General features: G+C 46.4%; 1 protein-coding gene across 1 annotated transcript in view; it reads left to right on the top strand.

The window, feature by feature from the left end:
* Positions 1-14,727, top strand: part of PTPRQ (protein tyrosine phosphatase receptor type Q) — a 517,581-nt gene that overhangs the window by 93,948 nt on the left and 408,906 nt on the right. The window contains exon 7 of the mRNA XM_063927718.1: positions 435-504. Within this exon, the coding sequence (XP_063783788.1) occupies positions 435-504 (70 nt within the window). The remainder of the gene's footprint in view (positions 1-434; positions 505-14,727) is intronic.

Here is a 14,727-nt window from a genome sequence, read left to right as displayed (position 1 = left end):
CTTTGTATAATTCTAATCATTTTTATAGTCAAATCTCTGGTGTAAAAAGTCTATAACAGGTGAGCCTACCTTTTCTTCACATCTCTGATCAACACTCACCACATTTCCTGGAGTTTATATCTCTGCACTTTTGCATACTGACCACATGAACCCTTTGGCTCTTATATTGTGTGTAACTCTGGCTCTGGTACTAGTTAGTGCCTCCTGAGCCATTTTCCTCACTGCACTGCCTTACACTTGTAACCCCTGATGGCAGCCCTGCAGGGTACAGTGCTCGCTGTAACTACTGTATGTAAACAGGCAAATATACTGAAAATATTACTTACTTTCTTATAAATATATTCATTGTATTGTGTTCCCTCTTAACTTTCTTTACAATTTGAGTACAATTAAATTAGGATACTAAAACATACTTTTGCTGTGACTTATTCCAGGTGGCTGCAGAAAACAGCGCTGGCATTGGATCATACAGTGACTCTTTTCTATTCAACACTGCAGAAAGCGGTAAGTTATTTCACAGCTTCATATCAGGATATTATTCACACAAATAGTAAAACAATGAGATTTGAAATCCATTTAGGCGACTTTGTTCTACAGTTAAAATGGCACAGTATGCATAACATAACTCTAATTACATAAACAGCAGAGGTAATATAACACAAGTTGTATACAGTGTTGAGTCAAAAACCAGGACATAATGGAAGTATAACAGCATGATATAGAAAATGACTGGAAGCATAGTAGTGAAACACAGAGTATAATCTGGCAAAGGGAAAGAGACTAATTGAAACAAGATGTACAGTATGGGATACTGGAGGGGCCATGGGAGGGGCCATGGAGACAGTAAGGGCATCGGTGAGACATGATGAACTATGCAAATATACAAATTATTAAGCAAACAAAGTGGCATTAATGAGACATGAGAAACTTTGTTAATATATACATACAGTATCTATCGATCTATCGATCTGTCTGTCTGTCTATCTATCTACCTATCTATTGTAAATGCTGATTTACTTATAGGACTAAAAGCAACACTTTAAAAAGACATTTCATACACTTTAAATGGAGCCGCTACGGCCGCTGTACTTAATCCTTAACCTACGTACTTTTTACACCATTAGCGTACAGAGCCCCGTACCGTGAACGTACTTTGCGTACAAACACCGCGCTGTCTGTATAAAGTACACTCAGTGCATACACACCCAAAGATACTCCGTGAGCCCTTAACAGCTATACATGTGATAGTAATACACTTATATAACCTTAGCAGGGAAAGGAAAACATGACACCAGTTTGTATTTTAAATGCCGGGTTCCCACACCACAACATTTTATTACTGAAAGGGGGTTACAATAACAAAGCAATACAATACAATAGAATAATGGCTACAGTCAATGGTACATACGTGTTTGGTTTTCGCCTGCGCTTCCCAGTCTGGTCCTCAGTCATCTGGGTAGATGACCTTTAGAGTCTGTCTGTGACCAGGCATGCAGCTGGCTCTTTATACAATCTTCCAAAACTTAACACAATGGATACTGTAATCTCTTTGTCCATTGGACACAGGGATGGTCATTTACAGTAAAGGAGAGGTCATAGGTTGGTTTGAATAGGTGGGCGATGTCTGTTCCAGATGCACTTGTGGGTGGTCTCCTCTGCGTTCCCTCGCATACTAAATGTACTGTAAATACAGTTTATATTTATATTCTGCTCCTGTGCATAACTATTCGCAGGAACGTGCGATCTTCTGCAAACCAACACCGGAATATTTCCCTTAAAATATGCTACAGCTGGATACCAAACACCACCTTATAACCTTGTTCTGTCCCCTCCTATCCTGTAAAGGTGAATCCCTTTGTTCTGATACCATTTAAACTGTTGTAACTTGCTGGTGTGGTGCAGGGAGACTATGTGTACAATGTGCATTATTTTGATTAAATATGTAATGTGTTTTGATGGCTTTTCCATGCGTTCACAAACTCTACCTTAAATACTCATACCACGCGCTAATGCGCAGGACCGCGGGAGCAATCATACGCAAATTGCGAATATGCGCACGCATGGAAGAACAAGCACACGCACGGAGGCCATCTGTGTGTAGTTTGTACGTGATGTGTGTACTACAATATTTTTTACTTCGACAGTCCACCCTTTGGCAGTCACCAATAACTGCCACTACCTAATCAATAAACAGGAAAAATATCTATACAATATCTACAGAAGCTTGGATAGTCAGGGGAGAGTTGTAGGTGGGAAATGTATGACCTAGTGCACAGGTTCTCAAACTCGGTCCTCAGGACCCCACACAGTGCATGTTTTGCAGGTCTCCTCACAGAATCGCAAGTGAAATAATTAGCTCCACTTGTGGACCTTTTAAAATGTGTCAGTGAGTAATTAATACACCTGTGCACTTGCTGGGTTACCTGCAAAACATGCACTGTGTGGGGTCCTGAGGACCGAGTTTGAGAACCACTGACCTAGTGGGATAGTAAAAGCATGTATGTATGAATCCATTGTCTGAGGGGCATGTATCATCGTGCCGTAGATGTTCTAAATAAGCTTTGAGGTATTGCGAAGTATACATTAAATCCTTCTCATCCTGTATTAAGGATCTGTAAATGGGCCAACAAACACTACCGAGCTCTTTTGGCTTTTTGTTTCAACAAATGGGGTGCACATTTAGTTGATGATACATGGAGGGGGAAACATATGTGAGTGCTAGTATATGTGGATATCACCTGTCTACTATGTGTGCCATTAGCTGGAGGTTTGCAGAGATGAAGATAAGACACATATATAAAATACATTCACATAAACATTTTGGGTAGGGCCGACGTCTTTTCCGGTTGGATGTATCTGGGCAGAGGGGGAGACAAAGAGAAACGGGTGAAAGAAACAGGCCATGAAATTCATTTGCAATCCTTATCATAACACTGTCTCTATGGATGGGTCGTAAATTAAATCTGCTGCTATAGCAGCGCCCTCGCTCCTTAGACTCATCAAATTTGTGCCGTGCTTGCGCCACATTAGAATTTGAACACACCTAAATATCAAACCAATAATTATGATGACTCCCAGGATACAAAAGAGAAACTTCCCCACATTCATAATGACATTTTGAGCCCACTCTCCTAGACCTGAGAACCATTTGCCTGGGTTCAACCATGAGACCCAGCCGGTCAGTTCATTACTCACAGTCGCTGAGGTAAGGTTGTGCTTCCTCCTGAACTCCCACTTCAACTGCAAGATATCGTCCATCTTTTGATCGATGATCTCCGTTGAGTCGTCATTGCTGTTTGTAATATATGTACAGCACTTCACACCATATTGAGTTGCCAGAGTAACACAGTACCCACCTGTCACGGCTGTGACATAATTAAGGACCATCCTGTGCTGAATCAGTTCCTTTTTGTAGGCTTGTAACTCCCTTCCTGTGTACCTGAAGGTGCCATCATACATCTCAGTGATATTATCTATCAAGTTCGCTAGCGCATGGATATACCTATAATTTATAGTTCCTCTGGCAATACGGGTAATGTCTAATGCGAGAAGGAACTGAATCCCGGTGGATTCGTGGATCAAATCAGAGGCTGTGTGCTCTGCCCTATCTATGAGGTGTCTCTTGATGATATGTTCATAGTGAGTATGAGTATAGGGAGCCTGAACGTCTTTCATTTTATCATGGGTTAAGGTCATGACCTCCGGTAGTACTCTCCCAATATAACACAATCCCTCTGAGCTCGGGGCAAGCCACTTGTATGCCTTCCTCCCACATTATGAAATAGGCATCATCTGGGAGAACATAGGGGACAAAATGTAACATCACCATATTGCAAACTTTTCAAGTAAAGAAACCAATCCCTAGTACTCCCATCTGCTCAGTACAAGTGTCGGGCTGGATGATATGGGCACAATACTCTAACGATACTTTTCCAACCCACATGGTCTTGCTTCCACGGGTATACCTATACCGAAAATACCTCCCACTGTTGGCTATTTGGCGTACAAGTTCAGAGTCTATGGGTATCCTATCAGCTCTGTGTAAAAAGGTCATTGTCTGGTTATTCCACGTCACTTCCCAATTTCCCGGTTTTCTGTAATTGGAAATATTAAAACACAGTAAAGACCTGTATACATGATACTGGTGGAGCTTCAAACTAGGGGGCATAGAGATATTGAATTTCTTGTCCACCGGTCTCCCACCCCGTAATTTGAGTACCTCATCTATTGCTAAAGGGTATGGTACTAATACTGACTTACTCTGACCTTGAGGTACCTGTGAGCACACCCAGCATCTGTCTGGTTTAAGACCTTACCCATTAGTGAGTGGTAATCACTCAACGGATGGCGGTCCATGTCGATATTAAGGTTGGACTGACATCTCTGGATGCACCCATCCTCTACTATGTTCTCACAATTCCTACAAATACAATATTCATCAGACAATAACCCTTCACAGTGCCTCCGAGCTCCATGACTACCAGAGCGCTTACTGATACCAGCCTTTACTCGAGTGATGTGCTGCTCCTGAGATCCTACAAATTCGTACTTGCCATCAGAACCCATTCCAGATCTCTGGGACCCTCACCAAAACAAATTGTCCTGATCAAAAAAAAATTACTAACAGAACCCGAAACGCAGTCTCTTGTGATCGATCCATTTCGTTAGGGGAAAGAAGGAAAGTAAGGAAAATGCAGGGGGAGGTGAAAAAAGAAAATGGTGCGACAACCGTTCTAGATCTTGTTGCTCTCTGTGCTCAGATGCCCTTCAACAGTCCTGCCTCTCAGCTTTCCCGGAACAAACACTCCAGTGATACGAGATTCTGTACACTCTGCTCTTTGTCACGAATTCTCTCCGGGTCAGCGACCTTCTTGCAGTGGGACGAGTGGACCCAATTCTCTATTTCGGCGACCTTTAATGCTGTCGTGCTGGTTAACAAGACTTGATATGGTCTTTCCCACCTGTCTATGAGGCAACCTGAGCGTAAGAAATTTTGAATCATCACATAATCCCCAGGCTCAATGTCATGACAATTACTGTTCGGTAGGTCAGGAATCACCAGCTTTAAATTTCTTTGTTGATTTCTCAGCTGCTGGCTCATCCCAACCAAATATTTCACAGTCACTTCATTATTACATTTCTCTGACGTCCTAGTGGATGCTGGGGACTCCGTCAGGACCATGGGGAATAGCGGCTCCGCAGGAGACAGGGCACAAAAGTAAAAGCTTTAGGATCAGGTGGTGTGCACTGGCTCCTCCCCCTATGACCCTCCTCCAAGCCTCAGTTAAGATTTTTGTGCCCGGCCGAGAAGGGTGCAATCTAGGTGGCTCTCCTAAAGAGCTGCTTAGAGTAAAAGTTTTGTTAGGTTTTTTTATTTTCAGTGAGTCCTGCTGGCAACAGGCTCACTGCATCGAGGGACTTAGGGGAGAGAAGTGAACTCACCTGCGTGCAGGATGGATTGGCTTCTTAGGCTACTGGACACCATTAGCTCCAGAGGGAGTCGGAACACAGGTCTCACCCTGGGGTTCGTCCCGGAGCCGCGCCGCCGACCCCCTTGCAGATGCCGAAAAGTGAAGAGGTCCAGAAACCGGCGGCAGAAGACTTTTCAGTCTTCATAAGGTAGCGCACAGCACTGCAGCTGTGCGCCATTGTTGTCAGCACACTTCATAGCAGCGGTCACTGAGGGTGCAGGGCGCTGGGGGGGGGCGCCCTGGGCAGCAATGATAGTACCTTATTCTGGCTAAAAATACATCACATATAGCCCCTGGGGGCTATATGGATGTATTTAACCCCTGCCAGGTCTCAGAAAAACGGGAGAAGAAGCCCGCCGAAAAGGGGGCGGGGCCTATTCTCCTCAGCACACAGCGCCATTTTCCCTCACAGAAATGCTGGTGGGAAGGCTCCCAGGCTCTCCCCTGCACTGCACTACAGAAACAGGGTTAAAACAGAGAGGGGGGGCACTTATTTGGCGATATGACTATATATATTAAAATGCTATAAGGGAAAAACACTTATATAAAGGTTGTCCCTGTATAATTATAGCGTTTTTGGTGTGTGCTGGCAAACTCTCCCTCTGTCTCCCCAAAGGGCTAGTGGGGTCCTGTCCTCTATCAGAGCATTCCCTGTGTGTGTGCTGTGTGTCGGTACGTGTGTGTCGACATGTATGAGGACGATGTTGGTGAGGAGGCGGAGCAATTGCCTGTAATGGTGATGTCACTCTCTAGGGAGTCGACACCGGAATGGATGGCTTATTTAAGGAATTACGTGATAATGTCAACACGCTGCAAGGTCGGTTGACGACATGAGACGGCCGGCAAACCAATTAGTACCTGTCCAGGCGTCTCAAACACCGTCAGGGGCGTTAAAACGTCCTTTTACCTCAGTCGGTCGACACAGACACAGACACGGACACTGACTCCAGTGTCGACGGTGAAGAAACAAACGTATTTTCCTTTAGGGCCACACGTTACTTGTTAAGGGCAATGAAGGAGGTGTTACATATTTCTGATACTACAAGTACCACAAAAAAGGGTATTATGTGGAGTGTGAAAAAACTACCTGTAGTTTTTCCTGAATCAGATAAATTAAATGAAGTGTGTGATGATGCGTGGGTTTCCCCCGATAGAAAATTATTGGCGGTATACCCTTTCCCACCAGAAGTTAGGGCGCGTTGGGAAACACCCCTTAGGGTGGATAAGGCGCTCACACGCTTATCAAAACAAGTGGCGGTACCGTCTCCAGATAGGGCCGCCCTCAAGGAGCCAGCTGATAGGAGGCTGGAAAATATCCTAAAAAGTATATACACACATACTGGTGTTATACTGCGACCAGCGATCGCCTCAGCCTGGATGTGCAGCGCTGGGGTGGCTTGGTCGGATTCCCTGACTGAAAATATTGATACCCTTGACAGGGACAGTATTTTATTGACTATAGAGCATTTAAAGGATGCATTTCTATATATGCGAGATGCACAGAGGGATATTTGCACTCTGGCATCAAGAGTAAGTGCGATGTCCATATCTGCCAGAAGTTGTTTATGGACACGACAGTGGTCAGGTGATGCAGATTCCAAACGGCACATGGAAGTATTGCCGTATAAAGGAGAAAAAGACAACGTCTTTTCAGCCTCAGTCCTTTCGTCCCCATAAGGCAAGCGGGCAAAAGGCCAGTCAAATCTGCCATGGGATAGAGGAAAGGGAAGAAGACTGCAGCAGGCAGCCCATTCCCAGAAACAGAAGCCCTCCACCGCTTCTGCCAAGTCCTCAGCATGACGCTGGGGCCGTACAAGCGGACTCAGGTGCGGTGGGGGGGGGGGGGGTCGTCTCAAGAGTTTCAGCACGCAGTGGGCTCACTCGCAAGTGGACCCCTGGATCCTACAAGTAGTATCCCAGGGGTACAGATTGGAAGTTCGAGACGTCTCCCCCTCGCAGGTTCCTGAAGTCTGCTTTACCAACGTCTCCCTCCGACAGGGAGGCAGTAGTGGAAACAATTCACAAGCTGTATTCCCAGCAGGTGATAATCAAAGTACCCCTCCTACAACAAGGAAAGGGGTATTATTCCACACTATATTGTGGTACTGAAGCCAGACGGCTCGGTGAGACCTATTCTAAATCTGAAATAGTTGAACACTTACATACAAAGGTTCAAATCAAGATGGAGTCACTCAGAGCAGTGATGGCGAACCAGGAAGAAGGGGACTATATGGTGTCCCGGGACATCAGGGATGCTTACCTCCGTGTCCCAATTTGCCCTTCTCACCAAGGGTACCTCAGGTTCGTGGTACAGAACTGTCACTATCAGTTTCAGACGCTGCCGGTTGGATTGTCCACGGCACCCCGGGTCCTTACCAAGGTAATGGCCGAAATGATGATGCTTCTTCAAAGAAAATGGACGATCTCCTGATAGGGGCAAGGTCCAGAGAACAGTTGGAGGTCGGAGTAGCACTATCTCAAGTAGTTCTACGACAGCACGGGTGGATTCTAAATATTCCAAAACCGCAGCTGTTTCCGACGACACGTCTGCTGTTCCTAGGGATGATTCTGGACACAGTCCAGAAAAAGGTGTTTCTCCCGGTGAAGAAAGCCAGGGAGTTATCCGAGTTAGTCAGGAACCTCCTAAAACCAGGGAAAGTGTCAGTGCATCATTGCACAAGGGTCCTGGGAAAAATGGTGGCTTCTTACGAAGCGATTCCATTCGGTAGATTTCACGCAAGAACTTTTCAGTGGGATCTGCTGGAAAAATGGTCCGGATCGCATCTTCAGATGCATCAGCGGATAACCCTGTCTCCAAGGACAAGGGTGTTTCTTCTGCGGTGGCTGCAGAGTGCTCATCTACTAAAGGGCCGCAGATTCGGCATTCAGGACTGGGTCCTGGTGACCACGGATGCCAGCCTGAGAGGCTGGGGAGCAGTCACACAGGGAAAAAATTTCCAGGGAGTGTGATCAAGTCTGGAGACTTCTCTCCACATAAATATACTGGAGCTAAGGGCAATTTACAATGTTCTAAGCTTAGCAAGACCTCTGCTTCAAGGTCAGCCGGTATTGATCCAGTGGGACAACATCACGGCAGTCGCCCACGTAAACAGACAGGGCGGCACAAGAAGCAGGAGGGCAATGGCAGAAACTGCAAGGATTCTTCGCTGGGCGAAAAATCATGTGATAGCACTGTCAGCAGTGTTCATTCCGGGAGTGGACAACTGGGAAGCAGACTTCCTCAGCAGGCACGACCTCCACCCGGGAGAGTGGGGACTTCATCGGGAAGTATTCCACATGATTGTGAACCGTTGGGAAAGACCAAAGGTGGACATGATGGCGTCCCGCCTGAACAAAAAACTGGACAGGTATTGCGCCAGGTCAAGAGACCCTCAAGCAATATCTGTGGACGTTCTGGTAACACCGTGGGTGTACCAGTCGGTGTATGTGTTCCCTCCTCTGCTTCTCATAACCAAGGTACTGAGAATTATAAGACGTAGAGGAGTAAGAACTATACTCGTGGCTCCGGATTGGCCAAGAAGGACGTGGCACCCGGAACTTCAAGAAATGCTCACAGAGGACTCATGGCCTCTGCCGCTAAGAAGGGACTTGCTTCAGCAAGTACCAGGTCTGTTCCAAGACTTACCGCGGCTGCGTTTGACGGCATGGCGGTGGAACGCCAGATCCTAAGGGAAAAAGGCATTCCGGAAGAGGTCATTCCTACCCTGGTCAAAGCCAGGAAGGAGGTGACCGCAAAACATTATCACCACATGTGGCGAAAATATGTTGCGTGGTGTGAGGCCCCACGAAGAAATTTCAACTCGGTCGATTCCTGCATTTCCTGCAAACAGGAGTGTCTATGGGCCTCAAATTGGGGTCCATTAAGGTTCAAATTTCGGCCCTGTCAATTTTCTTCCAGAAAGAATTGGCTTCAGTTCCTGAAGTCCAGAAGTTTGTCAAGGGAGTATTGCATATACAACCCCCTTTTTGTGCCTCCAGTGGCACTGTGGGATCTCAACGTAGTTCTGGGATTCCTCAAATCACATTTTAAACCGCTCAAATCTGTGGATTTGAAATATCTCACATGAAAAGTGACCATGCTGTTGGCCCTGGCCTCGGCCAGGCGAGTGTCAGAATTGGCGGCTTTGTCTCACAAAAGCCATGGCCCTCATTCCGAGTTGATCGCTCGCAAGGCGAATTTAGCAGAGTTGCTCAGGCTAAGCCTACGCCTACTGGGAGTGTATCTTAGCTTCTTAAAATTGCGACCGATGTATTTGCAATATTGCGATTACAAACTACTTAGCAGTTTCAGAGTAGCTTCAGACTTACTCGGCATCTGCGATCAGTTCAGTGCTTGTCGTTCCTGGTTTGACGTCATAAACACACCCAGCGTTCGCCCAGACACTCCCCCGTTTCTCCGGCCACTCCTGCGTTTTTTCCGGAAACGGTAGCGTTTTTATCCACACGCCCCGAAAACGCCGTGTTTCCGCCCAGTAACACCCATTTCCTGTCAATCACACTACGGTCGCCGGAGCGAAGAAAAAGCCGTGAGTAAAAATACTATCTTCATTGTAAAATTACTTGGCGCAGTCGCAGTGCGATTATTGCGCATGCGTACTAAGCGGAATTTCACTGCGATGCGATGAAAATTACCGAGCGAACGACTCGGAATGAGGGCCCATATCTGATTGTCCATTCGGACAGGGCAGAGCTGCGGACTCGTCCCCAGTTTCTTCCTAAGGTGGTGTCAGCGTTTCACCTGAACCAGCTTATTGTGGTACCTGCGGCTACTAGGGACTTGGAGGACTCCAAGTTGCTAGATGTTGTCAGGGCCCTGAAAATATAGGTTTCCAGGACGGCTGGAGTCAGGAAAACTGACTCGCTGTTATCATGTATGCACCCAACAAACTGGGTGCTCTTGCTTCTAAGCAGACGATTGCTCGTTGGATTTGTAGCACATTTCAACTTGCACATTCTGTGGCAGGCCTGCCACAGCCTAAATCTGTCAAGGCCTATTCCACAAGGAAGGTGGGCTCATCCTGGGCGGCTGCCCGAGGGGTCTCGGCATTACAACTCTGCCGAGCAGCTACGTGGTCGGGGGAGAACACGTTTGTAAAATTCTACAAATTTGATACCCTGGCTAAAGAGGACCTGGAGTTCTCTCATTCGGTGCTGCAGAGTCATCCGCACTCTCCCGCCCGTTTGGGAGCTTTGGTATAATCCCCATGGTCCTGACGGAGTCCCCAGCATCCACTAGGACGTCAGAGAAAATAAGATTTTACTTACCGATAAATCTATTTCTCGTAGTCCGTAGTGGATGCTGGGCGCCCATCCCAAGTGCGGATTGTCTGCAATACTTGTACATAGTTATTGTTACAAAAATCGGGTTATTATTGTTGTGGGCCATCTTTTCAGAGGCTCCGCTGTTATCATGCTGTTAACTGGGTTCAGATCACAGGTTGTACAGTGCGATTGGTGTGGCTGGTATGAGTCTTACCCGGGATTCAAAATCCTTCCTTATTGTGTACGCTCGTCCGGGCACAGTATCCTAACTGAGGCTTGGAGGAGGGTCATAGGGGGAGGAGCCAGTGCACACCACCTGATCCTAAAGCTTTTACTTTTGTGCCCTGTCTCCTGCGGAGCCGCTATTCCCCATGGTCCTGACGGAGTCCCCAGCATCCACTACGGACTACGAGAAATAGATTTATCGGTAAGTAAAATCTTATTTTCAATTCATCCTGGGGGTCTTTCATTACATGAGGTTGTCGACCAAAAAGAATTTCAAAGGGTGATAAGTTAAGTGGAGACCTGGGAGTGGTTCTGATGCTGTACAACACTAGTGGCAAAGCTTCTGGCCACAACAATCCAGTTTCAGCCATTACTTTGCTCAGCTTGTTCTTAATAGTGCTGTTTACACTCTCTACCTTTGCACTCGCCTGTGGACGGTACGGAGTTTGCAGCTTGCTATTAATTCCCATCAGTTTGCACATGACCTGAAAGACTTCACCTGTAAAATGGGTACCCCTGTCACTTTCAATCATTCTAGGGATACCATATCTACACACAAATTCCTGCACAATTTTCTTTGCAGTGAACGTAGCAGTATTTGTGGCAGCAGGGAACGCTTCTACCCAGTTGGAAAATACATCAATACAAACTAACACATATTTCAAATTCCTACAGGGTGGTAACTGTATGAAATCGATTTGTATTACCTGAAAAGGTCCGTCTGTAGGAGGGATATGGGATGGCTCTGTTGGTATTGTCTTTCCAATATTCTTCCTCAAGCAAGTAAAACATGTCATTGCTCTCTTACCTGCATGAGAAAAGAATCCTGGCACACACCAGTAGGCTCTTACCAATTTGCACATACCCTCTTTGCCCAGATGAGTCAGACCGTGTGCCGCCTCAGCTAGACTTGGAAGATATGCTCTGGGGGCCACCATCTTACCGTGTCCACCTGTCCACAGTCCTGAGGACTCCTGGCCATACCCCTTTGCCCTCCAGACTGCCTTTTCCTGTAGGGAACACAAATTTTGCATTACGATTAATTGTTGTGTGTTGATCGTGTTAAATGTCATCAGTGATGTGATGTTCGTTTGTATGGGGGTGCTTGCTGCTGATTTAGCAGCTTCATCTGCCCAGCTGTTACCAAGTGAAATTGGGTCTTGGTTGTAAGTGTGTGCTTTGCACTTGATAACAGCCACTCTATCTGGTTCCTGTATTGCTGTCAAAAGCCTTTTGATGTGGCATGCATGCACTACAGGTGTGCCAGCTGCCATCATGAAATTTCTGAGGTGCCATAGGGCCCCAAAATCATGCACCACTCCAAAGGCGTACCTAGAATCTGTGTATATATTAGCTGACTTACCCTTGGCCAATTCACACACTCTGGTTAGGGCGACCAACTCAGCAACTTGTGCTGAGTGCGGTGGGCCTAGGGGTTCAGCTTCTATGATACCTTCGTCATCTACAACTGCATATCCAGTGCACAAGTCTCCCGATTCTGTCTGTCTGTGGCAACTACCGTCAGTGTAGAAGGTAAAGTCTACTGCTTCCAGTGGGTTGTCACTGATGTCAGGTCTTGCTGTGAAAGTCTGATTCAGGTATTCCATACAATCATGCGTATCAGTGTCTGCACTAAATCCTCCTTCACCATCATTCTCATCCTCCACCCTTTGTGCCTGTCCAGGCACACTTGGCAAGTACGTTGCAGGATTTAGTGAGCTGCATCTCTTAATGGTGATGTTTACCGGGGCCATCAGTGATAATTCCCACTTTGTAAACCGAGCAAATGAGACATGTCTGGTTTGGGCTGAGTTTAGTAAGGCTGATACTGCATGAGGTGTATGAATGGTCAGGTCATGTCCTAACACTACGTCCTCGCTTTTACTTACCAGCAAAGCTATCGCTGCAACACTTCGCAAGCAAGTGGGGAGAGACCGTGCTACAGTGTCCAACTGTGCACTGTAGTAAGCTACCGGTCTGCTGGTATCACAATGTCTCTGAGTTAAGACCCCTGCAGCGCACCCCGCACTTTCTGTACCATACAATTCAAAGGGCTTCTCATAATCTGGCATACCTAATGCAGGTGCCTGTGATAGGTACTGTTTGAGTCTCTCAAACGCCAGTTTGGACTCATCTGTGTGAGAGATCCGTTCTGGTTTGTTCGAAGAGACCATTTCTTGCAAAGGTAAAGCCAGTATAGAGAACCCTGGAATCCAGTTTCGACAGTACCCACACATTCCAAGGAAAGTGCGGATCTGTTGCTGAGTTTGTGGCAGAGTCATGTCTCGAATCGCCTGTATTCTATCAGCAGTGAGGTGTCTAAGTCCTTGAGTCAAGCAATGTCCCAAATATTTGACCCTGGTCTGGCACAACTGTAACTTATCCTTTGAAACCTTGTGTCCCGTTTGGGAAAGATGAAACAGAAGCTGTTTCGTGTCTTTTAAGGATGATTCGAGTGAGTCAGAACACAACAATAAGTCATCAACATACTGTATTAGTACTGATCCACTCTCAGGTTGAAAGGATTGTAAACAGTCATGCAAAGCCTGGGAGAAAATACTCGGGCTGTCAATGAAACCTTGGGGTAGACGAGTCCAGGTGTACTGTACTCCCCTGTATGTAAAGGCAAAAAGGTACTGGCTGTCAGGGTGAAGAGGGACAGAAAAGAAAGCAGAACAGAGGTCAATGACAGTGAAGAATTTTGCAGTAGAGGGAATTTGCATGAGGATGACAGCTGAATTTGGCACTACGGGGAATTGGCTCTCAACTATCTTGTTTATCCCCCTTAGATCCTGCACTAGCCTGTAACCCCTCCCCCCACTCTTTTTCACAGGGAAGATGGGACTATTGGCGGTGCTGGACGTCCTGACTAGGATGCCCTGCTGTAGCAGCCACTCTATGACGGGGTACACTCCTAACTCTACCTCTGGTTTCAGAGGATACTGAGGGATTTTTGGAGCTATCCTACCATCTTTTACTTGTACTACTACTGGAGCTACATTCGCCATCAATCCAGTGTCTTGTCCATCTTTGGTCCAAAGGGAACCCGGTGTTTGTGAGATCATTTCCTCTACCTTTCATGGACACTTGTCTATAACAGTAGAATGCGACATTAGCCTTTGAGGGGTGTCTAATATATCTTGCACTTCTTGAGCGTGGTTCTCAGGTATATCCAAGAAGACACCGTCAGGAGTACAATATATGATACACCGCATTTTACACAATAAGTCTCTGCCAAGTAGATTAGTCGGAGCCGATGCAGCCAGCAGAAAATAATGTTTGGTTTGCAAGGGCCCTATCGTAATCTCTGCAGGTCTACTCAAAGGGTATTGTTGCACCATTCCTGTTACTCATTTTTCCCGTGGTCTTTATACCTGGTGTGGAATTCAACACTGACCTGGCCGCCCCTGTATCTACAAGAAATGGTAATGGTACACCAGCTACATCAACAGTGACCTCAGGTTCACTACCAAGGCTAGCAATCAACTTCACTGGCTGCAGACTACAGGTGTGGCCCAACCCCTATTGTGTATTGGTATCCTCCTGCAGCGCATTGGCAGCTACAATATGTGAGGGGGGTAGCTGTGGTTTTTCGGAGGCCTGCCAGTCCCTCCTTGGTGGGTACATCCTTGTTTCCCCTCTATGTGGCTCACAATCTCTTCTATATGGTTCCTGATCCCAATTATGTGAATTGTAGTGTGGTTCGTATTCTGGTCTAGGGGGTCGGTGTACATTATGTGTACCTTTA

Source organism: Pseudophryne corroboree, chromosome 6, assembly GCF_028390025.1.
Source record: "Pseudophryne corroboree isolate aPseCor3 chromosome 6, aPseCor3.hap2, whole genome shotgun sequence".
NCBI lineage: Eukaryota > Metazoa > Chordata > Amphibia > Anura > Myobatrachidae > Pseudophryne > Pseudophryne corroboree.
This window is presented reverse-complemented; position numbering and strand designations above follow the sequence as displayed.